At 57.2% G+C, this 25479-nt stretch overlaps 1 protein-coding gene across 3 annotated transcripts in view; it reads left to right on the top strand.

Annotated features, from left to right (window-relative positions):
• Positions 1–25479, top strand: part of AGAP3 (ArfGAP with GTPase domain, ankyrin repeat and PH domain 3) — a 147603-nt gene that overhangs the window by 16045 nt on the left and 106079 nt on the right. Inside the window, exon 1 of one of the 3 annotated variants that reach the window (XM_054814667.1) lies at positions 19882–19960. The exons of the other annotated variants lie outside the window; for them this stretch is intronic. Within the exon in view, the coding sequence (XP_054670642.1) occupies positions 19897–19960 (64 nt within the window). The 5' untranslated portion in view covers positions 19882–19896. Of the gene's footprint in view, positions 1–19881; positions 19961–25479 lie in introns of those variants that run through there. 3 annotated transcript variants of the gene reach the window in all.

The raw sequence follows: 25479 nt of genomic DNA on the forward strand, positions 1-25479 counted from the left end.
GAGCCATCGATTGCTGCCCGCAGGCAGCTTCTGCCCATCCTTGCTCTGGTTGTCCAACCCTGCTTCGCGAGGCAGCTGGGTTGATGGTGGGGGATCTGCCATGGTAAATCCCTACCGACGGTTCCTGGTTACCCACCTGTTCCTCACGTCTTTGGAAACGGCCTCCAAAAGGATGCGCTCCGTGGTCCTTGCAGGGCTGGGGGGGAGCTGGCTGTCCCGGCGTTTCTGGCATTTGCCACCTTGCGTGTCTTGGCGACGGGCACAGCGAGAGTGTTCTCCCAGTAGGCTGGAGCTTCCCCTCATCGCAGGACGGCTCAGAGCGTCACTGGGTATCCTCTTACCCGTTAGCTTGACATCTCTCTGGCCGGTCACTTCGCCGCTTCTTGCTGCGTCTATCATTGATGGCTCTGCAGAGTGTTAATTTACAGCAGGAATGGTGTATGGCGATAAGTCACATCCTCATGAAAATACAGGCGGAATTGTCCTTGTCAGCGACGCTTTAAACACCTGGAAGAACAAAATCAGATCTATAACTTGAATTTCTGTTGTAAATAAAAAAAAAAAATCGGTTCCATTTAGTCCTTCCCCTTACTTTGTAGGGGATTGATGTCCAGCCAGATAGCTGGTGGTTACTCGGGGGAGTCTGTGTGCTCTCTTCTGGGTACTGGGGTAACTTCACTCTGTTTCAGTCATTCCTGAATATCTCCTTTATTTCAGCATTTATTAAAAATTAGCATAAGCAGGAAAGTGATCCTTTCTGTGAACTCGCTCTTTCTAAGACCGTTGCATTCAGGTTGTTTGTGCCTTTTAATTTAAAATTATATTGTTTTAATGAGTTAGTTGGGGGTTTTTTGCTGATGATTTTGAAAATATGCGTTTGTCTCGGTTTTCTCTTTACGAGTATGTCAGCCTGCTCGTTTAGCGACGTCGGCGTGAGGACCGACGGACCACTCCTGCTCTCTGCTGCGGTGACTTTTTGCCGTGCCTGTCCCGCAGGAGCTGTGCGGAGGTGCCGTATGTTGCAAAGCTGCTTCCTGTTGGACTTAGCATTGTTCAAAAACTTTTTTTCCTCAAGTCTTCAGCTTCCTATACCAATTTTTGATGCTTCCTGTGTTCAAGATCTTATTGACATCTGTTTCCTCCTCCTTTCTCCCATGTCTTACCCTTTTTTGGGTATTTTGGCTGTTACTAGCCTCTAAGCTAGTTCAGGTCTTTTAGCCAAATTGTTGTCTGAATTTTTGTATAGAGTATTGGCTTTTTGGCTGTCAGACAAATTATCATGAAAACGTTAAAAACCTAAACAACAACAAAAACCCCAAACAAATGAAAACCCGAATAAAGCCGCGTGCCCAAACCCCCTTTTCTCAGAGTGATTTTTTTTCCCATGAGTGCTGTCGTTACCCAGGACCACCAGAAATGAGCTGCACGCACTGCTGCCGGCGGAGGTTGCTGTACGTGGCGAGTGGAGCCCCCTCTGCTGCGCCCCGGCCCCGTTGCCCTTTCGAGCGGTGGGTCTCGCTGCTGCTCCCCCGTTGTCTGGGGCTGTCTGTGCCCTGGGGCCGCCGGGCTGCTCGGCAGCGCTGACCACAGCCCCGTGTCCCCTCCTCTCCTTGTGCTAATTCTGTCGGTCCCAAACCGCAGCGGCGGGTGCTGGATTTAGGTGGCAGGCTAAAATAAATGCAGAGTTAATGAGATTTTGGGTTACTTGGTTGCTGAAGTAGGTGGTGTGCAGTTTACGCCAGCCGAAGAGGGTGGCAGTGGTCAGAGGGACTGGGCAGGTGGGGTCCCCTCGGTCCCCCCCGACCCGACTGGGTGCTGCCACCCCCCCCGGGGCAGGGGAAGGTGCTGTGGACAGGCCCCGCTCCCGGCACAGCCCGGCCATCGGCCGCTGGGCTCCCCGTGCCCGGGGCAGGGGTGGGGGCAGCTGGGGCGCTGGGAGCCAGGGGGGCGGCTGCGGGGGTCAAGCTGAGGGCTCGTCCGACCCACGGCTTTGTTCCTGGGGACGGGGGGGGGTGATGGGGACCGTGGCAGGGATGCTGGCACGTGTCTGGGCACAGGCACGGCGCCCCTGGTCAGCGGTCCTGGAGCACGGCTGGCGGCCGGGAGCCCTCCTGCCCACGGTGCTGCGGGTCGGCGCTCTGCCCGGCACCGCGGCCCTCAGGGAACCGCTGGCAGCTGAATGGCACAGCGCGGCGGGAGGGAAACCTGCACCTGGAGCCGCCGCGGCAGCATCTGCCAGCCAGCCAGCATCCATCCATCCATCCCGCGGCACCGTGTCCGAGGGTGAGTCAGCCCGTCTCTGCGCTGGGTGACTCAGCCGGCAGACTCCCACGTGCCGCGCTGCCTGCGCCTGACTCACTGCCGCTGCCAGGCAGAGGCACCCGCCGCCCGCTCCCCTAAAGCCGAGGGGGTGTCGGCCCCGGCCAGCCAGACGAGGGGGAGAGTGGGGGCGGCAGGGGAGGGCGGGCAGGCCGGAGGCAGGAGAGGAAGGTGGCACAGAGGAAGGGATGGAGCGAGGAGCCGCACGCGAGGCAGCCCGATGGCTTGGCTGCTGAACCCGTGGGGTGGGGAGAGGCCAGCGTAGGCACCGGGGGAACCCCTGGGGTAGATTTGGTCTTGCCGAGTGTCCTGACAGCATATCTCCTCCGCATCAGCACCCCAGTCCTGCCTGGGGTGGCTTTACGGAGAAGCAGGCTGGGCCTCCCGTGCGACGTGATGAGCACGGGTGGCTGCAGGGTTCCGGATGCTCAAGGGCTCCTGTGCGGAGCAGCAGGCATGGACCGCAGGTCAGAGAGGCTCCTCCCTGCCTGTACCTCTCCTTGCAGGTAGTGTGGGGCTGGCAGGCGTGTGCAGCTGTATCCCGGGGAGATTTCTTCAGAGCCTGAAGGGGGGTCTGGCCAAAAGCGCTCCCAGCTTTGATGGTAGATCAGCTGCAGACGTAGTTTTCAGCCGCACTTGTGTGTCTTGATACGGAGCTTTGCCGGGGTGGAGATGGCTCCGCATGAGCTCTCGCTGGAGCAGGGCGGGCTTGCCGTGTCCCACAGACTCTGCTGTACAAGGTGACTTCCCTCCATCTTCTCCAACCCCAAACCGTCTGTCACGGAGCAGGGTTAGGATTTCTGTGGGAGAGAAGTTGTTCTCCTAGAGATTGGGATGTTGCTGCCCTGGTCCGGCAGGAAGGGCTTAAGGAGCGTGTTTATAATCACGGCAGGAATGTGGCTCGTGGCCAGGCTTCCAGTGCCTTCCAGGCATGGGCAAGGCAGCGGATTGCAAATTTGCGATGGCAAATTCCTCACCATTAGCATCTGTTACCCACTGTCTGCCCGTTCATCTTTGCGGTGGCAGGTAGTAAGAGCTGAACTGAGCAATTTTGGTCCTTGGACTAGGGCGTAATGGCCAAGAGGAGAGGCTCGTTGTGCAAGACTCCCTGGACCCGTTAGCTTGTGGTCATGCTGACCACAGCGATGCCAAGGTGTCAGAGCACCAAGAGGGGGTTTTGTGTGATGACCCCTTGAAGTGGACCCCTGGCTGGGCGGGAGGCAGAGGCAGCTCTTCTCTCCCAGGGAAGATGTCTCTCTGTTACCCGAGCTCCCTGATCTAGCTCAACAGCCTTGATACCGGTATCATAGCTTACGTTGCTGGGTTTTGCAAACCCAAGGTACTTGTTTCCAAAGGCTGGTGATGCTGCCTGGGTCCTCCTCAGCTTTGTTTTCCAGAAGGGCTTGTGGCTGCAAGATGGAGTGACGACAGCAGGGTTGGACAGGGTAACCCTCTGCTAGCGATAGTAATTAGCACCTTGGCTCTGCACCGCTCTTTCTTCGGGTTGACCGTGACAATCGCAGTGCTTTGCTGTGTCAGGCGCCAGAGGAGGCATTAGCCTCTTGTTGTGCTGGCTGGTGCTCCTACGAGTGCCTGAAGCCATCCAGTAACTCGCTGAGTGACTCACGAGTGCAGAAAGCCTTTTCCTACTGCTGAAGCATCGGGGAAGCCTTGGTCAGCAGGATTGCTGTATGTCGTCCAAAATCAGTTGCTGATGTACAGGCAAGAGCTGGATTCAACCGCTATCAGTCAGGGACTTCCATCTCCTAACATGTTGATGATGCAGGGTACGCTCTCTGGAAGCCTAATTGACCGGTAAGTGAAGCAACGGTAAATGCCGACGGGACGGTCCTGCCCTTGGCGGCTGGATGCGGTGGTGGGGCCGGATTGCGGCTCAGCCGTGCTGCTGCCGCGCAGCCTTCAGCAGGGCTGCCGTGGGGCGGTGGTGTGGGGAAACGCCGTCTCTTCTCGTGGCGTTGGAGACGGGAGTGCTGACAGGTTTAGCAGTTAAATACCCGATGTTGGTAATTGTCTTTAAACTGAAGTCTCTAATTCTGCTGTTTCCATGGAAATAGAGCGATCTTGTGATTAAGACGTAAGCCTGGGGTGGTGAGCACTCTGGTCCTTTGGAGCTGCAGGCCCTTGCTTCATTCCCACGGTTGCTGCTCCAAGGTACGGTGTGTCTCTGCCTGGACTGCGAGGGGAGACACAAACCTGCCCTTACGCAGGAATATGGATACCTGCTTTCAGAAAGGTGGTCCCGAAAACCCTGCCTAGTCCCCAAGGGTCCTGACAGAAACGGAATCGTCAAATGGCTTGGGTGGGAAGGCACCTTTCAAGGTCATCTAGTCCAACCCCCCTGCAGTGAGCAGGGACATCTTCAACTACATCAGGGTGCTCAGAGCTCCGTCCAACCTGACCTTGAACGTTTCCAGGGATGGGGCATCTGCCACATCCCTGAGCAACCTGTGCCGCTGTTCTTCACTTCAGGTGCCTCAAGGGATGGCGTTGCTCATGCCATGTTGGCTCAGCAGGCTGTCATCGAAGGGAGACGTGGGATCCAGAGGTTGGGGGAGTCACCTAACTCAGCGTTAGGTGGCTGTGATGGAGGTGACACCACCTGAGTCAGCTCCTCCAGGCTCCTCTGGAGTCAGTCTCAGGCTGAAGTAGGAGTGCAAATTAGGTTGGGTGACTTGTGCACTAAAAGTGCTTATTTTTCTCCTTTGACTGTAGGAGAGCTGGGGGTGACTAGATCAGATGTAAGTATCTAAACACAGATGGCTTTGAGTTCAGCTTGAAAAGAGCAGGAGGAAAAGATGGGATGGGACCCACGTCTTTTGTGGTAGCCTCCTGAGCAGGGCGTTAGCGGAGACGGGGCACTCTGGGGCTGGTGGGGTTCAACAGAGCATCTCCCTGCAGAGCTGCCCCGTGGAAACCAGCGTCTCCAGAGCAGATCCGCTCTCAGGTGGCTCGGAGAGCTGGCACCTTCAGCCCACGTCTCCCTGGTCCTCCAGCTGCCTTGCCTGGCCAAGTGCTCTGGCCTTGGCGTTTCTCCCGTTTCCGTGTCTAAGGTAGCGCTTTGGGCTGACGCGCAGTGCGATCCTGCAGCCACCCTGGTCCCCTGTGGGCGGAGGTGGATTCGGTCCCGTGCAACACAAATCACGGAAAGTCTACTGGTGTCTCTGCTTTCCTGAGAGAGCTTTGCTGCTGGCCTTGCAGACCAGGCCCTAGCACCTTGCTGACTTTGGAGAACCATGTCGTGGTGGAAGGTCAGACGGGAAGAGGAGTCTGCTCCTTCCCAGGACTTGCTCCTTTCTCTTTTGGGCGCTGAGACATCACACAAGTGCAAGAAGGGCAATTTCTGTGTAAGCTGCCCCGTGTAGGCTCCCAGTTCCTTAATTAGTCCGTGGGTATTTCTGCCTTTCCTGTAAGCCACAGCAGTTTAAAGCAGGCACGGTATTTTATGCATCATACGACATAAGAAAGTTATTAAATACCTTGCTAACTTCCAACTCATCCCAGGCGTTACATAAAATGACAGATTGCTTGTAGTCCAGTAGAAGACACGTATGAGTTTGGCCACATTTAGATCGTGCCACATCCCAGTCGTCATGTTAGTTTGGGAGAAGCCCCCTGCGGGACCGTGCTACGCAGGCTTTTAATGTGGGTTGGAACGCGGAAGGGAGGGTTAGCGTTTTTACGGCTTTGACGAGACCATCACCAGGTGCTGTATGTCATTTTGATGTCTATTTTTTTTTTTTATTGTTTAAAAAATGCGAATAGTTAGAAAAAGAGCCATAAAATCATTTAAAGCCTGGGGAGAATGGCTAATAGTATAGTACGGGGCTGAAGAGCTCTCAGGTCAATTTGGAAGCTGAAGACAGAATGTGACCCGCTGGGCAGAGCTCACGGCTGCACAGGTTCAGCTTTAAAGTGCTCAGGTTTGTCAGAGAGTGTCTAACCGCTGGGATAACTCTGCTAGAGATGCGGTAAATACTTGCAAGGCCTCAAACCAAAGCCTGATGTTTCTTTGCAGAAAAAAAGTCTGCGTTAGCTCAGGGGTGAGAGATGATTTCGATGCTGAATTTATTGAGTGGGTTTTTCTAACCTGTGCTGTGCAACTAAGTGGCACGGGGCGATCTCTGCTGTCTTTGTAATCTGCTCTCGGTGACAAAATAGAGAGGGTTCAAGAGGAGGAGTCCTCCATCTCAGCTGAAAAGCCTGACTGCATATGTAATACAACTGGTGGCGTTCAAATAAACCTAAGTAACAGCAGTAAAATTACAAATCAGGCACTCAGAAATTGAGAAGTGCTAAAATCAAAAGTGCCTTTCTACTTCTTTGTATTTTTCAATTATTTTTTCCAGGCTGTCAGCAAGGAAGCCGTCTAGCAGATCAAGATAGAAACTGCTCTGCTGCAGCCTGTTTCTTGGTGCAGCCCAGCCTGAGGTTTCGGCTGCGGAGCATCTTCAGCTTGAGTGGTCGCGTGTGGGAGCCAACGGCCGAGTTGCCTCCCGGGGGTGTCTGCTCCTTCTGTGTGAGTCTGAATTAAGAGCAAGGGGTCTCCTTGGCATCCAGCAGCATAAACTGGGAAGCGTGAACAGCAGCTCTCCAAGCGCTTGTTTCCCCCCATTTACAGACAGCAAAAGTCATCTCCTTGAACGAAGGATGACCCCGAGCCGGCCGCTCGCTTCCAGCTCTGAACTGTGGAGGTCGATTAGCTCTTCAAGTAACTCGGTAAAAGCTGGAACAGTGTACAATTTTGGCAAAGCTACCTTATTTTTCCCTAACCTCGTTTTTGGAAATGTCTGAATTGCTTTTGCTGAAACTTCTAAAAATACCAGCCTAATGCAGAGAGCAAGCACGGAAAATTTCAGCTTGAATAGTTAGTTTGGCAAAGTTTGAAGGCCCTGATTCTCAGCTGCCGCAGCGGCTGTTCGACAACCCAAACCGCAGATATCGCCAGCAGCTCTGCCTGCACACGCGGGGGCCCGCGGGGGTGAGGAGAGGCGAGTCCACTCTCCGTGCCTCGCGAAAGGGGCTCCGTGGGCTCTTCAGCCCATCACCCTGGCCTCTGCTCCCGCCCAGCCTGTGCCCGGGGGCCGGGACGCACGAGCCGGGCTGCGGGACGTTCTCCATTGGAGCCGTTTGTCGGTCACGGATTTCCCGAGCCCAAAGCAGTCTCCGTGTTTCTGTAGCCCTGCACCGAGCTTCTGTCCTTGAAGTTGCCCAATCATCTTCTGAGCGCGTTAGCTTGGCATCTCCGCATCCCTGACGAGGCATTTTACAGCTTAGCGATGTTTCATATGAAGAGATCTCTTTCTCTTTTGAACCTGCCTCCTGATTAATTGGATTTGATGTCCCCGAGTTTGTGTTTTGGAAGAAACAGTGAACAAATTGTTCCCTGGTGGCCTTTCTTCTCCTGACATGGAAGCCTTCATTCCCCCTCTGCCACCTTCCTTTCCAGGCTCTTTGTACAGAAGCTTTTGTCCTTTTGATCATTTCCTGCCCTTTTTGGTATCTTTTCTAGTTCCCTTCTATCTTTTTTTGAGATCTGGGTCAGGAGCGCCGGGGCGGGTGAGGAACGGCACTCGAGCGTGCAGCCTTCAACCGCCGGTATGCCATGGATCGGTGCGAGAGCGTCGTGATGTTCCCTGGTTTGTTCCTCATCCTTTTCCTGGTAATTGCGGGTCCTCTGCTCTTTGATCGCTGCTGAGCAGCGAGCTGATGTTTTCATAGTTACTTAGAGTAACCTCAAGATTTCATTTGAGTGGTAATAAGACGTTGGAGCTCATTATTGTATATGTAAAATAAGATTTTTTTTCTGAGCACGCCACTTTACATTCATCATCTACTATTCTGTCACCCAGTTACTCAGGATTTTAAGGTCCTTTCACAATACTTTGTTTCTGCTCTCCTGACTAACGCTTTGGAGCTGATCTGATTTTTTTTTTGTTCTTTTTGTGCTTGCTGCAAACGCTGTCCTTGTTCCAGCGCGTTCCTCCTCCCGAAGCTCTGGGGCTGCCACAGCCTGAGCTGCAGCAGAATGAGGCCGTGCTGCCTGCCGAGAGACTCGCTCCGTCCATCCGGCCGAGCAAAGGTTTCTCTGTGAACCAGAGTCTTTTGTCTGAGCCTGATTTAATTTATTCTTTCTCCAAAGTTCCTTTCAACCAGCTGGCCGTTGCTCTGCGCATCCGAGGCCCGGGCAGGTTTCCTGTTTGCTGCCCTCCCGGCGGTGCGGCGTGCTGTGCCGTGGGACCTGCAGCTGGCTCCTGCCGCGGGCTGGCCCCCGGTCCTGGGACGTGCCGCTGTGCCGCTGCGGTTCCTTTCCAGCTGCTTTTAAGTTCCCTCTCCAAGAGCTGTGCAGCCGCCTTCTTGCAGCGCATATTCCTCCAAGGAGGAGAGGTCCTGGGGAGCACGCCGTGGTGCTGGGGAGCATGCCGTTGTCTCCGGCACCGCCGTTCCCCGACGCGAGGGGCACAGCGCGGTTTCGGTGGCAGAGGCCCGAGGAGAGCTGAGCAGTGCTGGCACGCAGCTCCGTGCAGAACGTCTCCTGCTTTAGGGACTTCCCAGCCTGCCCCGAAGCCTGCGGTGCAGCTCACTGGCTCAGGGAGGATTTGTGGTTTGGCCAGGGAGCCCTTGGATGTCAGAGATGTTTAAAGATGAAGCAAATGTTGTTCTCTGTGTTGGCCCTGACAACTTCAGCACAGGGGAAAGGGGGACACGAGCGTAAGGATGCAGACCCGCCTTCCTAAGTGCTTCAGTACCCGGAGCATCCGAATTTTGCAGTCAGCTCTGCAGGCAGCAGAGAGCCGGTGCGCGCGTTCAGACGTTACCCGCGGCGCTGGAAAGCTGCAAGGTAGCTGTGGGCAGATGCGGACGGTGGAGAGGACTCAGCCCTTGAAGCACGGCTCGCTGTGGCCCTCGAGCAGCCCAGCAATATTTAATGCGGTGCCAGCTCTTGATGTCACAAAGCTGAAAAAAAAATAATTATGAGCCGAAGTATTTAGGAGAAAGAACATAAATAGAAAATGCAAGCAATAATTACGCATTTCTAAAGAATGTCTTGTTTGTGCCCAAACCGCTCAAGCCCCACAATTAATGAAGAAGGCTGCGCTACTTCAAAATTCAGCCTGGCATACAAAAGAGGTGGCACGTCGGAACAATACGACTGTCATATAATTAATCGTTAACAGAGAAAAGGTTGATATTACAGAACATGAACCAAGACTGAAGATGAGCAAACTGAAGGAGTAAGACACAAGTAGCAGCCGACATCCAGCGTGGTTGGTGGCAGTGAGGAGTTACGAGGTGTGTTAGGAACAGGGATGGTTTTTAACTGTGCTGTTGGTCCGTGGCCGGATGAAACGCTGGGGTTGTCCGCAGCCGTGCGGCAGAAGCATTTCTGCCCCGTGCTCGGGGAGATGAAGTACTTTCCCTCGAATGGTTGTTCGATGTTGAACAGCCGCTACCAAAACGAGGTATTGCAGGATCGCCAGCTTTGGGCAGCTTGCACCCGGGAGCCCTGGGGGAGCTGGCTGCCGAGCTCTGCCGTCACCGGCCCTTGGTGGCTCCCGAGCCCGAGGATGGCTGAGACTGGAGCAGGCTAACGCTGTGCCGGGCTCCGACAGGATAAATGGGATGACTCAGGTGTTTATATGCAGTTAGCCTGATACCGGTCCCTGGGAAGGCAGCGGAGTGGCTGACATAATCTGAATTAATGAAGAATTAAAGGAGGGGAAATGAGTGCCAAGTAACAGTTTGATGGGATCTGTTTTCTGTAACGCTGATAACGCCTGGGGTAGAGGTACTCGTGCTAATGATTAAATAAGATGTTAAGACTTGTTTATGATAGTCGATTTAGGACAGAGTGGCCTTTTGATGAAGAAACTAGAAGAGCCTATGGTCAGCATGAAACATGTAAAATGGATTAAGGATTAGGGCCTCAATGTAGAGCTGTAAATAAAAATTGTATTGGAGCAGCTAGGTCTCTGGTGGGTTTTGTGGGGTTTGTTCTTCACCTTGTAGCATTTAGCATTTAGCGTTTGCATTGATTACTGGGAAAAAATAATCAAGAATTGTGATTGAATTAATAAAGATTATGTGAAGTGACAAAAATGGGAGGAATCCAAGCAGCGAGGTGGGCAGGTCTGTGACGGAGGGGAGTGAGGGACGGGGAAGACTTGAGGAACTCTTTTGTCGGTGGGACGCGAGTTCCCGGTGCGGTGCTGAGCACAGAAGGGGCAGCGCGGCTTCGGTGTGTGCGTGCGGTTGGCTATAGGGAACGTGCTGGGAGAGAAGGAGGTTTGGCACCGGGGTGATCCCTGCTGGGACGGTGCCTGGTTCTGCCGGGTCTATTCCAGAAGAAAAGCGTTGGGAGATCAGGGAGGATTCAGAAAGACTCGTGAATGAGTGGCCGGACGGCGGGATGTACCCACAGAAGGGGACTCGAGTAGCCCCGCTGTGTCACCCAGACTGCTGAGAGGTGATTTGGTCAGACCTACGAATACCTTTAAGGGAGCAGGCTTTTGATAGCGGTCCCGTCGTTTTGCAGACAAAGGGTGATTAGAGGCTGAAGCTGAAAGACGCCGTCTGTACACAAGGCACGTGTTTTGAAGAGGTGAGAGCAGTAATTCCGGGGCGAGGGGGGCATGCGAAGGTCATCCCTCCAGTCCCCGGAGCGGGGCAGAGGGAGGCGAGGGCAGAGGATGTCCCGTGTCCCGCTTGTGGCACGGGTGCCAGGGCTGTTCTGGGTGGCCGGCGTGGGACTGACCGGGCGCCGGCTGCACGGGGCGCGTGGATGGAGCGGGATCTCCAATGGGATTTTCTAGACAAGTCAGCAGGATTTGACTGGGACGGCTGGGAGGCCCCGTGGCCCAGGGGCAGGCGCCGGTCTGGAGAAGGGGATTCGGGCACAGGGGTGTCTCCGAAGTCGCGTGTGTTAGTGGGAGGGCGCAAATGAATGCTCTTTCAGCGTGGTTCGCAGGACGGCAGTCTGTGGTGGAGCCGCTGTTCCCACTCCTTCGCCGAGCCATGGGGCGATGCCGCCCCACGCTCAGCCCGGCCGAGGGAGCAGGGGCTGTTTGCGGCTGGAAGGAGATGCCAGGGAGCATCTGGTGCCGGAGGGGCTGCGCAGGGCGGCAGAGCCGGCCGGGACAGATGTTCGTGGGGGTTCCACCTTTCCTGAACAGCCTCGTGCCGCTGTGGGGGCAGCGGCCGTCTGCTCCATGTCGCCAGGGCGCTCGGGAGGGGGTGATGCCGATCCCTCGATCCCTCGGCCGGGCTGCAGGCAGGCTCTTCGCTGTGCCCAAGCAGCGATTGCATTGCAGCTGCGGCACTGGGTTTGCACAGCCCGGTGCTGCTGGGAAGGGAGGGGGGAGACGTCCTCCTCCCCCGCAGGTGGGTGCCCTCTCTGCCTGCCCTTGCTGGTGAGGCACCACGGTTCTGGGCCGATGAGGAGCAACCCTTGAACTTTGGTGTGAAGGAGGGAGGGATGGACGGACGGACGGACGCCCTTCTGCCCTGCGCTAGCACCCAGCCCGTCAGTCACCAGCTGCTCTGCAGCGAATGAGGGGAACGTCCTCGTGCGCGTCTGTGTGCTGGGGGACAGGGACAGGCTGGTGACGGCTCTTCTTACGAAGGTCTTCTTGCTGGCCCTCAGTATGGTTCGGTACGGCTGGTTGTCCCGGTTCCCCCCGGCTCCCCCCGGCAGCTCAGCTCTGAAGACGTCTGCCTTGTCCTCCCAGCTGAAGAGCAGCTGGTTTTGCAGCAGCGAGAGGTGCCCGAAACTGTCACCTCCTGCCCTGACCGCACGGGAAGTTCATATCAGTGCCGGTGTGGTTGAAATCTTCCCCTGCGCGTCTCTGCGGTCAGGCAGCGGGGACTCGTCAGGCTCCGCTGGGGCTTCGCGTCGGCGGGGAGACGCTGAGATCGGCCGTGGCCAGCGTGGCAGAGGGCTGTGGGACGGGCAGAGCGACGCGGAGGCTGCTCCCTCCCGGGGGGACCGTGGGGCAGGATACGGCACACGGTGCCTTTCGGGAGGATGAGCTGTCCGCAGGCTGCAGCGTCGGTGGCTGCTGCAGGAGCCTCTGGGGGACTGTGAGAACGCGAGAACGCAGGTGGGAGGCCGGCGCCTTCTGCTCTGTGTGGCTGGGGGGGGGTCTTTTTTTTTTTTTTTTCCCCCTTTCCCCTTCTGCAGCTGATGGTTTGGTGCAGAGGCCTCGGGGAGAAACCCGAAATGCCTGTGGCTGACAGAGCTCTTCTCGCCCGGGTGCGGGTGTGCGTAGCGGCATGCATTGATGGAGACAGACCGCGTGCTGAGGCTGCTCCAGGGGTCTGCCTGCCTGCAGCGTCCTGCCCGCCGAGCCCCCGGCCCGACCCCCCGCGCTGCGGAGCCTCTCCTGCCCCAGGAACACACGCCGGCCGCCCCGCGTCGGGCAGGAGCGGTGCCGCTGCAGAGCAGGGATGCAGGCAGTGGAAAAAAGGCGCTTGGGTGGAATTCATCCAGGACAGCCTCGCACGCTGGGGCCGGCGGGGCCGGTGCACGTACGGGGGATAACGTGAGAGCATGCTCGCCCGGGGGCTCTGGCGGCACGGCCCTTTTCCCTGGGTCGCAGTCCCCACCTGCAGGTACAGCCCACGGTACCGCAGGTCTGTGGTTCAGGCTCTCTGGATTATGTGAAATGGGTCGGTGCAGTTAGATAAAACTTTGCATAAAAAGAAAAGTCATATGAAACAGCTCACTGAAACTAAAAAGTCATATGAAACTGCACTAAAAGCAAACAAACATTATTTTGGTTCTGAAAGCCAACCTTGTGAAAATTTACATTTGCCTTTACATCCTAATTTGAGCTCTTTTGTGTATGAGTTTCGATGCAGCCTCTAATTATGTGCTTGTGTATTTTCCGCAAAGCATTGCCTCGCTCGGGACGAAAACGCGCGCACGCAGGCCTGAGGTAATGTCGCGTGGGCAGCGGCAGGGCTGGCACTGCTGGCTCTCGGTGCTTCCCCTCCAGCCTAAGTTATCCTCCGACGCACGTGCCTAAGCTGTGCCAGACGGGAGCCGGTGTGCGGGGAGCTCACCTCTGGGAACCGGAGGGCCCTTGGTACCCCCTTTCGATTTTTAAGGAAGGAGTTTCTTCAGGGTCTTCCTCTTCACTGCTTCTGACTCCTGGGATCTGGGGCTCGACCACCTGGACAAGCCCCTTGCCCCTCTCCGGAGGGCTGCCCGCGGTACCCCCTCGATCATCCGTGTCCGGCTCCCAAACTCTCCGTCAGCGTGAGGGTACGGAGCTCCTCTCTTGCTGCTGCATTACAGCCCGTGGGTGGTTCAGGATTGTCATGAGCTCAGAATAAAACTGTGGATGGCCCCCTCAGCCCGTCTGGGACAGCGTCTGCAGGGTCCCCTCCCGCCAGCCCCGTGGCTCCGGCCAGCCTGCGGCGGTTATCGGCAGCTCGGTGCTGTGCCGTGCCGGGGTGGGCAGGGGCTCCGGGGCTGGCGGGGAGGGCTGCAGCCCTTTCCTCGCCTCCCAGCTGTCTGCTCTCGGGTGTTAGATCCTCCCGGCTAGCGCTGGACACGTTCCGTTTGGGTGACACGGCAGCGCCTTGGGACGAGGGTGGGTTTGCAGCTCGGCTGGTGAGGGTTGAACAATATTCCTTGTGTCCCAGCTCTCAGCCTCTGGCGATTTCCACCCCGGCCGGTCCCGTCGGTGGCTGGCTGGGGGTCCCAGCAGCTGGTGGCACTGCTCTGCCTGGGTAAGTCGGTTCCTCGTGGGGCTGGCCCGGCCGGGGCAGCTCTGCCCGGCCCTGCTAGCCCACCTCTCCCCCTGCCCGTCGTGGTGGGCACCGCGGGGGTCCCGGCAGGAGATCCTTCCTGCTGAGACGTGGCGCAGCTTCTCTCTCCCTCTCTCTGACAGCAGGGCCAGCTTTCCTGGGGAAAAGGGGATCAGGGGAAAGCTGCCTGGTACGGGAGGCTCTCCCCATCTTGCCCCGGCACCCGACGGTTGCTGATGGTGAGCCGGGTCTCGCACCCCTTGTTCTGCAGTGCTGCAGGGTGTCACAGGGTGAGCACGTCTGCTCGAAGCCGATCTCCAAGGCATTTGTGTTTGCAGCCTCTCAGCCATTGCGGTAGCCTCTTGGCTGCCAGGACAGGGCAGGGAAAAGGCTGGGAGGCTGCTCGTGCTCCTGCGCTGCTTGCTGTCTGTTACAGAGCCGCGCCGCTCCTTGGCAGCCTCTGCCCCACCTGCACGTCCCCTCCGTCCCTGCTGATGCCCTGGGAAACGCAGGAAGGCCCCTGGCAGTGTCCCGGTGCTCGGTGGGTCTTTGAAGCGTGGCTTGTAGCTTTGGGGTGAGACTCACGCTGGATGCGTCTTGCTTTGGGCTCACCGGTGGAGTTTTCACTGTATTTGTTTCGTTGGCTGGGAAGAGAGCTGCTTTAGGAAACCGTTGAGCGGTGGGGAAGTGTGTGAAAGGCTGGGCTAGTTGCCCCTGCAGAAGAAGGCTTAATTAACAAGCTGGAATTTGGCCAGGAAGCAGGGTTATTCTTCCCATTCTTGGAGCAATGGCACAGGATCTGGAACAGTTTGAGTCGTTACTGGTCGTTCCCGAGACCCCAGGAGCTGATCTGCAAAATAATTGTTAGCTCTTGAGTGCTGTCAGTGTCTGCTCACAAACTGACATTATAAACATTTTAATGAAAAACACTGATCATGAGTACAGTAAAAGTGGAATGAAAAAATACGGCGCAGCTAAGTCAGTGTTCGGTCCCGTGTGTTTCTCGCCTCCTCTCGCTGCCAGCCGCAAACAGCGGCAGGGTGCTGGGTGCCCTCCGATGTCCTTTGAAAAGCCGCCGCGGGGTCTCGCTGTTACAAGGCTTGCCGGGTCTTGCCGGGCTGCGCTGGCACAGGGTGCCCGGCCCACGCCCATGGGAGAGCCCCGCTCAGGCGAGGAGCGATGGGCTTCCCGGGCTTCTCCTCCCCTCTGCTCTGGGCAGTCCATGGCCCTGGTCACCCAGTGGTCTCCATCTTCCTGGTCACGTTCCTGCTGTGTCCCTCCCTGGTCTGTCTCTCCTGGAAAGCCCAGGTCCGACTTCTGCTGTGAGGGCAGGATGATCCCCAGGGCCAGAGGGATCTGAGGAACTCGCTACCTGGAAGCTGCTGGGTCTAAGGCTTCCAGGCTTACGGAGAAAATGTGCGTAGAGCTCCAGGCTAATAAACCGCAATGGGAATTTTGGCTTCTTTGGCATCATTTTCCCTTGGAGTTGTGCTGCACTGTTCACTCTGAAGCCATAGCCTGGGTTGGTTTGGGCTGTGGCATTTGTCGGAGCAAGAGACTTACAGTGGCGTGTCCCTCCAAATGGCAAGTGCAGCCCTGCGCTACGTCTGCGACACGAAAACAGCGGTGTCCTTGTGTAAGGCATGGCTGAGATTTCCTCCAGGAGACTTTGCACGATGCCTCGTGCGGGGAAGAGGACTTTGATGGAAACAGGAGCAGAAATGGGTTACGAGGGCGGTCAGAGGAACCAAGGGTCTGTTTGAGGAACGTTGTGCTGATTCAGACCAAAGTCCAGTTTAGCCCAGTATCGTCTTAGAAGATGGCTGAAAAAAAATGCCTCGGGAATCGGATGAGACCAAGAGGAGCATATAGTAATATTTCCCTGGCTGGCCCAGCATCCAGTGGTGCGTGGCTGAGGGACTCCTGTGCCAGTGGTAGTGTCTTCACATTTAATAGTGCTGGTTAGATTTTCTTCTGTGATTCCATTTAACTGCTTTTGAACTGGGTGAACTTTGGGTATCCACAACCTCCTGTGGCAAGGAGCCCGCAGCCCGACAGCACGGCATGTCAAGAAGTGCCTCCCTTTGTTTTGAAACTCTCCAGTTTAATCTGACTTTCCTCTGCTCTTCTGTTGGAAGATACAGAGGAGGCCACGGAGATGCTGCGAGGGCTGGAGCACCTCTGCTCTGGAGACCTCAGGCTGAGAGAGTTGGGATATTCAGCCTGGAGAAGAGAAGGCTGCGGGGAGACCTTAGAGCCCCTTCCAGTCCCTGCAGGGGCTCCAGGAAAGCTGGAGAGGGGCTGGTGCCAAGGGCAGGGAGTGCCAGGCCAAGGGGCATGGCCTGAAGCTGCAGGAGGGGAGATGGAGATGGGATGTGAGGCAGAAATCCTTCCCTGTGAGGGTGCTGAGGCCCTGGCCCAGGGTGCCCAGAGAAGCTGTGGCTGCCCCTGGCTCCCTGGCAGGGTTCAAGGCCAGGTTGGATGGGGCTTTGGGCAAGCTGGGCTAGTGGAGGGTGTCCCTGCCCATGGCAGGGGTGGCACTGGGTGGGCTGTGGGGTCCCTGCCCACCCAAACCACTCTGGGGTTCTACGACTCAGCGTGGGGGACAGGACGGCTGCGTTCACCATCCCACCTGGGTTTGAAGGTGCTGTCACTCTGCGGAGGGGCCCAAGTCTGGGAGACCCACTGCAGGAAGCCACACGTCCAGCGTGGACAAGGGCCCGGCACTGCGGGGCCTAAGAACGCCTCGGCAGTTGGGGATGGAGGGATGAGCTTCCCAGCACGGACGGAGCTGTGCCAGGAGTGGGTGTCTGGAGGAGCACAGCTCCCAGCACCAGCTTCTCGGCACTGCCTTGATGACCTCCTTCTCTGAGACAGTGGCCTTCCGGCGGTCCTCTCTCCCTCTCTCTCCCTTTTAACCAGCTCTTTATCCAGCCAAGGGCTCCCCTGCTCCTTCCAGAGAAACTCGAGAGCGTTCGGTAGAGGGACCCAGCCAGGCTGTTGCTGGTCGTCCACAGTGCAGCTGGACCAGCTGCATCTCCTGAGTTCAGATGGTTTTGTTCGTATTTCAAAAGGAGGTGACGCCTTTCTGTGAGGTGCTACTGCCGCTGGCAAAATCCATGCTGATTTTTTCTCCAGGGCGTTGCATCTATCTATGTTTCTGCTTGCTCTGTTCTTCATCATTGTTTCACCGATGTTCCTGTTACGGACGTTCGCTGGCTGGTCCAGGGTTCCCGGGATTCCCCCCGACCTGCTGCAACACCGGTGCTGTGTTTGCCACCTCCTTGTCCTGGACACGGAGGCAGTTCTGGGTCGCAGCCTGCACACTGCAGTGAAGAGCTCTCTCGAACACGAGCAACCAGAGGTACTGGAAGATCGGCGTTGGCAGGCCCGTGCCCTGGAAGCACTCGGTCTATTTGATCTGTAGATGAAGACTTCACAGTTGTTGCACTAATATCCACCTTTCTCACGTTAACTATTTTTTACCCTTGTCGCTGTATGAGATGTTTTGCTGAAGTTCACGTTCTGCAAATGCCTTACAGTTTTCTGCTGGCTGAGGCTGACGGCCGCACGGCTTGGTGCGTGTTCGGGTGACCACCTAAAGTTAAGTTGGGTAATGGGCAACCAGGTAATGAAAATAAAACTGAACTCGATGTTAGCGTGGACAGACGGCCAAAGGGAGCTGCCCCGTGCCCCTGCGGGTGAGCGCGTGTCCGCAGGGAGGGCGGAGGGGGGAGATGGGAGGGCGGAGGGGGAGATGCTGTCCCGCCTGCAGAGACCTGTGCAGGAATTCCCTCTCCGGGCGCACAGTGTCCGAGCCTGGGACCCTTGTACCTCGGCGGTAGCAGGAGGAGACCTCAGACCCTCGTCCAGCCTGGAGCAGGGCTCTGGCTCAGCACCTCTGCAGGATGCCGCTGTCTTGCGGGCTGGAGGCGGCTCTGGCTTGCTCCGGGGTCCTTGTTCACCACCTGAAGACGTGAGTTACAAAACGCGTATTCTCACCGATACCATTTTGTTGTAACCGTTAGTTTCATGTGCTGGATGACATCTACATTTTTTAACAGCCTAAGAGTTATATTTCCTTGTCTAAAACAATTGCTAATGACAGTTTAAGCGAAAAAATGGGGTCTGTGGCCCGTTTTGCAGGGAGGAAGCTGGTTTGGCTTTTCTAGAGAACTTTGTTGCTGGCTGAGTGCTGTAATTACCCTGCTCCAGGTGCGGTACAGAGGAGTTCGCTGATGCTGCTCTCACCACTGACTCTTGTTGTTTGTGGCAAAACGATCTCTGCCTTGGTGTGCTGATGCTGTTAGTCACCGAGCTGTTCCTCGGGAGGATGACGAGGTAGAAGCACTAGGTAAAATGGTATTTGAAGGCACTTGTTGGGGTGCTCAGTTCCATGTGAGCATCTCGTGGTGTTGTCAGTCTCTGTGGCTTTTTAGCTTGTTTTTTGAAAATACTTCCTTTACCTCCTCTCTTGTTGTTGAAGAGGTGCCTGGAGGGAACAGGGAAGGAGGACGGGACCTTTTCATGGCTTCCGACAGTGCTGCTGCTGTTTTGCATGTTTTCCAGGGAGGACCGGTCTCGGATAGCTTTGGGAAGCTCTGGTGGGAACATCCCGTTTGGGGTTCTGGTCCTGTCTCCTTTGCGTAGAGCTGAATGCCTTTCCCGTCCTACCTTCTGTTCCCGTTATTCCTGTGCGTTTCGTTGGTGCTGCCGGGGCGGTGCCACGAACGAGAAGGGCCTGAGGATGGGGGGGTCTGACCGGTCAGCGCAGAGCTGGCTGGGGGGATCCAGGCTCCGTCCTCTGCCAGGGTGGGGGCTTTTCGTAGGGCTGTAGGAACGTCCCTTACGTGCTGGGCGTGCGAAGGAGATGGCGGCGCGGCCACGTGTGAAGGGCAGCTCGGCTAGAACGAGAAGCGGGGCAGAGGGGCCGTACTCGTGCCTTGCTGCACGGTGCTGCGTCGTGGCCGTGTGGCCTTCGAGCCTCAGCCCGTGTCCGTCCTGAGTGGGACGAGCGCTGCCCAGCCTCACGGGCACAGGGCAAGGGTGGCAGTGACAGGGTCTGCACAGACATGGCACGGACTTCCTTCAGCGTCAGTGTTCAGCAGGGGCAGGACTGCTTCGGTTTTGAGGCTCTCTGTACCGGAGAAGGGATTTGGTTCCTCCCCGCTGCACCCAGCGGTTTGCCGGGTGTCCTGGTGTTCCAGCCTGGCCGGCGAGGCCAGGGAACACTGCCCCGCGCCGGACCCTTGATGGGGAAGCGGCAAGAGGGGCTGCTCCCTGTGCAGCTCCCTCCCTGGGAGACTTCTGGGCTTCGATCCTCTGAGCAAACTCCCTAGCCCTTCTGTGAGGGCTGGCCCTGGGCTCGGAAGGTCTGGAGGTCTCCTCTGCCCTCCTGATCCATCGAGGAGCTGGCCCTGCGGCCGTCCTTCGTAGGGTGCTGCAGGAGCTCTGCCGTTCTGTCGAGGCAGGGGGGCATTTTTCAGCCTCTTCCATCTCCTGGCCAGGAGGCTGGGTTCTCCTCCTGACCTCCAGATTTATTTACCTGTCCTCCAAGTCTTATTTCTGCACTATCTGCCTCTTAATTTCACCCCTTTGGTATTTTTATTTTCATTTCTCCTTTCCTCTGCTGCTTTTGGAGTAAGCTCGAGGATTTTCACTGTTGTAAATTATGATTATGGGAGGGATTTTAAAGCCAGGACAAGGGCTAGGCTTGAGGACCTGAAGAGGTCTCCTTTAGTCCTTTTCCGAAATTTTCATGTGGGTTTTTGTCTTTGGATTTCAGAATACTGAGGAGATTTCACAATGTCTAGCCTAACCCCGTTGAGTCTGCTCGTACCTGCAGCCATTGCTCGAGTGTCTCTGCGAGGTGAGGAGCACGGAAGTTCTGCGTAAACACGGCCTGGGAACAGCCTGGCGCCTACGTGATGCTGGCACTATGGCCAGTCTGCCCGGTCTTGGAGCAGAGGTACCAGACTAACTGCAGCTGAGCAGAGGCCGAGATTTAGTCAGGACACTGGTATTAACATCCCTGCTTGCAGAAGTGCCCAGGGGGTGGTTTAATGAGCAGAAGTGATCGCTGCCTTGATCTTCTATTATGCCGGGGAGATAACATCTCAAAGCGTTATCTTCCAGGGCTTCCCTGCGGCATGGGGGTCTGGACCGGCTTAGGAAGCGCTGTCTCTGCATCTGTCTTGCAGCGTGTGGGCACGGGGGTCCGCGGCAGGGCTGGCATCGCAGGGTCCGCGGCAGGGCTGGCATCGCAGGGTCCGCGACAGGGCTGGCATCGCGGGGTCCGCGGCAGGGCTGGCATCGCGGGGTCCGCGACAGGGCTGGCATCGCGGGGTCCGCGGCAGGGCTGGCATCGCAGGGTCCACGGCAGGGCTGGCATCGCAGGGTCCGCGGCAGGGCTGGCATCGCGGGGTCTGCGGCAGGGCTGACAGATTTGGTGCTCAGCTTCTCTTCATGGGTGAGAGGCTGCCCATGCCTTGCATGTGGGGCGCTGCGGGGATGGTGTGGTGGGGGTGGTTTGGGTGACATGGGCATGACCTCATGGCGTGTAGGAAGGGGGTGGTTTGCTTCAGCGCTGTGAATCCTGGGGGGAGCAAGGACCCCAGCCGGGGGTGTGCGGAGCCTGTGGGAGGAAGGAGAGGGCTGATGCTGAAGTCAGGCTCTTGTGTGCCTTTTCTGTTTACTTCCTGGCTTCTGTTAACTGTTTGCTGGCTGGTCCCGTTCCTCCCTGCTCCATGGAAACTGTAGGCAACAGCCTGCTCCGGGTGATCTCTCCCTTCAAGAGGCCGTGGAAAGTCAGGCCGGTGGGTGCCAAACCCCCGGCTCCGGGGCTGTGAGGGGGGCGAGGGGCCGGGGCCGGGCAGGGCGCAGGGGGTACCGCTGGCAGGCAGGGCAGCGAGGGGCTCTGCCGGAGCTCGGGCCTGGAGCGACGCCTCATTTCTCCAGTCTGAGACCCTGGGGATTTGCGGGGGGTGGGTGTCTCTTGTGAACGGGTTGGTTGGGGTGACCAGAAAGGGTTATCGCGGCGGAGCTGGCGTGATTTGCTGTGGCTGCGCTGGATGCTGGAGCCCCACAGCTGTGCCCAGAGCCTGGCTGTGGCTGAACTCAGCTGTGAGCAGTGTCCCTCTGCTCAGGGTCGGGGAAACGCCCCCGTCTCCTTCGCCCTCCTCCTGTTTGGGCAGAGGATGGCTCTGTCTCTGCCCTGTGGAGCCAGCAGGCAGGGCCTTGCCCCCCCCACCGCCTCCCCGAGTGACGGCTGCGGCACGCTGCCTGCTGCTGACGTGCTGCCAGCCGGGCTGGGCGCTGCGTGCGGGGGCTGCGGCGCTGTGCACCCCACAGCCGGGCAGCGGAGGCTGCGCCCCCAGACGCTCCCTGTTTGGGCAGAGCCTCATCAGTATTCCTGGTGCGCGGCCGAGCTGGCTGGAGCTGGTCTGCAGAGCCTGGCAGCTCCGGCGCCGTCCTGGCACAGCGCTCGGGGTGCTCCTGCAGCTGCGGATGGGCTCGGCCGCTGTACCGGGGCACCGCATGGAGCCCTCCTGCTCCGCTGCTCCAGCCTCACGCTGTTTGCGTGGGTCAGGCTGGAGAGCGTGTGCCGGGGGTCCTGGGCACCCCGCAGCCTGGCCCACGTGCGGTGTTGTCACTGAGCTCTCTCCTGTCTTCGTGTCCTGGCAGCGCTGCCTGGGCAGTGGTACTAAGCCTGGTCTCCTGCTCACGGTCCCACCGCTGGCACGGTCTGCATGGGGCTGCTGGCCTCAGGCACTCTGCAGCCCCGCTAGCACGTAGGTCCTGGGACTGTCTGATGTCTGTCCTGTCCTCCCGGTCTGCTGCTGGCATCTGCCTGCTGCCGGGGTGCTGAAAACTTGCAGCTCCGTCCGTGCTGGGAAGCTCATCCCTCCATCCCCAACTGCCGAGGCGTTCTTAGGCCCCGCAGTGCCGGGCCCTTGTCCACGCTGGACGTGTGGCTTCCTGCAGTGGGTCTCCCAGACTTGGGCCCCTCCGCAGAGTGACAGCACCTTCAAACCCAGGTGGGATGGTGAACGCAGCCGTCCTGTCCCCCACGCTGAGTCGTAGAACCCCAGAGTGGTTTGGGTGGGCAGGGACCCCACAGCCCACCCAGTGCCACCCCTGCCATGGGCAGGGACACCCTCCACCAGCCCAGCTTGCCCAAAGCCCCATCCAGCCTGGCCTTGAACCCTGCCAGGGAGCCAGGGGCAGCCACAGCTTCTCTGGGCACCCTGTGCCAGGGCCTCAGCACCCTCAGAGCGAGTGCCCCCTTGCAACAAAGCCTTTGCATGTGCAGACAGCTGGAGCAGAAATACCGATGCCAGTTAGGTCTAGAGGAGCGCAGCGGAGCCTTTGACCAGTCGCAGTTCAGACTTCTTTTCCGTTTCAGGGCTCCTCCCTGAACTTCACACTGGGGACCAGCCAGCAGTGGAAAGTTCCCTGACTTTCGGACTGTCTTCCAGTGCAGCTGTTGTTTAGCCTTTCCTGGCTTTTTGTTAATTTAAGCCAGATGTTCATTGCCGTAATATTTGTAACATGAGTGTGACTCACAAAAGTACTGGTAAGAGACTAACTTGCTTCTGTCCCCAGGCACCTGCCCCAGGTCAGGATTGCAAAAGCAGGATGTCCCTGTTACATCCGAGCTCTCGGAGCTCGTCTGCTTCCGGAGCCCTGCATGACACAGGAGACTCCAGCAGCAGCCGCTTCCCACCGGGCGGGTGAATTGTAATCTTCCATTTGCATTAGCTACCAGTCAAACCCAGCGTAATCATGGAGTAAACTGCCTAAGAAGAGACGCTTAAAGGTGTGTGGGGCATATTTCAGTGGTGGCTGTCTCTTAAACGCCGCTGGCTTCTGGTTTGCTGGTCTCATTCTCAGAACGGTTCCTCCATCAGTTGCCGTTCCAGGCAGGGCCCGCGTGCTGTCGAGACCTGGCGGGGTTTGAGCCCTTCCTGGGTGTCAGCATCCTGCCCGCAGCCCTCTGCCACCAGAACTTGTATCTGAGGCTCCCTTTTATTCTGCTTTATTTTAGATGTCTTTTGTTCTTTCTGTAGGAATAATGCCAAGGGGATCATATCAATGTATATAGCATATGGAGACCTTTGCCTCTTAACAGGCTAATTAGGTAAAAATATCGTTATGTTGTTACTGTAGAAAAGACCGATGTCTTCTTGAGTTGTAGCAATACAGATGTTATATATGTATTTCTTCTCAGTGCTGCTGGAGGCCCCAGCCGAATATTGTGCCCAGGTTCTGTCACTGCATTTAAAAAAAGGTCGTAGACAAACTGTAGAAAATTGAGGGGAATGCATTAAAAACAGTAATAGCTTTAAAAACCCAATCCTCGGTGGGACGGTGAAGGAGACATCACCAGTTGAGGGGAACTCTTGTGTTTCTCAGTACGCTTAAGGCTGTAGGGAAGAATGCAGTCTGTTATTCTTCGCAGGCGATAAAGGTATGGCAGAGGTAAGGGTATGGCTTTATATGCAGGCAAGGGGATTTGGACAAGATCGTGGGAGGAGGAAGAGCGGGAGCAGCGAGGACGGCAGTACTGCGGTGGGCTGAGGGAGCTCGTTGGGTGGGTCGACAGACGCCCGTCGGGGTGATCCACGCACGTCTGGTCCCGCCTCGGCAGGGGAGCGTGTGGTACGTCATCTCTTCCAGCAGATATTTCTGTGCTTCAGTGATACCTTACAGCCCAGAACTTGCCAGAATATTTTAAAAAGATGAGATTCATGTAGAAGGTGTACCATCTGGCATTGTTACAGTAAAAGTTAAACCCAGGATTTTGGGAAGGGATGAATATAGATGGTCCCACTTCATTACAGGAACAACTTCCAGTCCCTGGGAGCAAGGAGCTGTGCAAAGCGTGGTTGGGAAGGACCTTGCGAGGTTACTGGGCTGGTTCCCTGCCCGAAGGCTGGTTACCTGTGTCTGAATTACTCCTGACAGACATCTGTGCCATCGGCTCCGGCATCTCTGGTGACAGAGATGCCGCGGTCTCCACAGCCAGCCTCACCTGGTGTTCAGCGCTCTTTGGAAGACGTTCCCTCATAATTGCTTTCTGCAGAATTCCTCGCTCCTCTCTGCAGTGCGGCTGCTCCTGGGAGACAGGGCACCAGATGATGTGGATGAGGGTCGGATCCAGTCTGGCAGCTCGCGTGTTCCTGTGACCTTGGCACAGATGGCAGAGCTGTAGCTTTGGCGGGTTGTCAGGCGCCTTCTGCTCGGTTTCAGACATCAGTGCCCGTTGGCTTGGGAGGGAGGGGAGCTGGATGTGTCCCGTCTTCTGCCCAAGAAGCACCAACGTGGCGTGAGGAGGGGCATCTCTGAGCTGATCCTCGGTCTGGGAAGCTGCTCCATGTGTTCAGCACCGTGTAGCTGAGAGGGTGTACTGCTCAATTAGAGATTTTACTGTCTGAAAGGTGCAAAAAAATTGAGGGAAGAGAAGGACCTCCAGTGAAGGGAGGAGGCTGCAGGGCGATAGCTCTGCTTATGCAGTGTGGTGATGGTGGTCTGTGCTATCAACGGGTGGTGGTGGAAGGGGAGACGGAGGGTGGAACGTGTGGCTTAGGAGAGGATGGAGAAGGCGGGGGCTTGGCTGAGGCGCTGGCTGTGCCGTGGGGAGGGTGAACCTGGTGGTGCCTCGGGGCAAGGTGGGATTTAGCTGTGTCCTAGGGCTGTGGGTGCATCCATAGAGAACTGGAGAGGAGAGGGGGCGTTGCTCCAGAAAATCGTGAGGGCATACTGTGCAGGAGGATGAGGGATCCAAGTGAGGGCAAAGTCCAAAGTGGTGGTGGGATTTTGGAAGAGTTGAGGCAGTGGAGCCACAGACTCCTGGATAAGGAGGGGGGAAAAGGAGGTGCTGATATTAAGATGTTCCCTGGAGAGGCCTTGGGAGGCAGGAGAAGACCTAGGCTGGTTTAGCAGACAGAGCCTTCAGAAAGATAAAAATAATTTAAGGGGGAGTCAAGCATCTTTCCCCCTGTCTCCAGAGGGAGCACAGATCATGCTTGCACTGAGGAGGAGGAGGAAGGCCATGGAGAGGGAAAATGCATTAGGAGAAAGAGGAGCAGGAGGATCCTGGGGCAGTGCTGCAGACAGGCAGCAAAGGTGGGGGGGTGCGAGGGAAGAGGTGCTGCGATGGGGGACGCTGCAAGAAAGGGCCTGGGAGGGCCAGAGCTTAACGGCGGTGCGTTCGATGGAGGGAGAGCACTTGGGAGCACGGCGGGCGCGAAGCTCCGCCTGAGATGGTGGCGGTCGTCCTGCTGCCCGAGCTGCTGCAGGCCCGGCCGGAGGAAGTGTGGGGGGGGAGCTGGATCTCCGGGGCCGCGGTGGAAGGGCCGATGTGGCCGGGGCGAGGGTGCGGGGCCC

This window comes from Grus americana, chromosome 2 (assembly GCF_028858705.1).
Source record: "Grus americana isolate bGruAme1 chromosome 2, bGruAme1.mat, whole genome shotgun sequence".
Classification (NCBI taxonomy): domain Eukaryota; kingdom Metazoa; phylum Chordata; class Aves; order Gruiformes; family Gruidae; genus Grus; species Grus americana.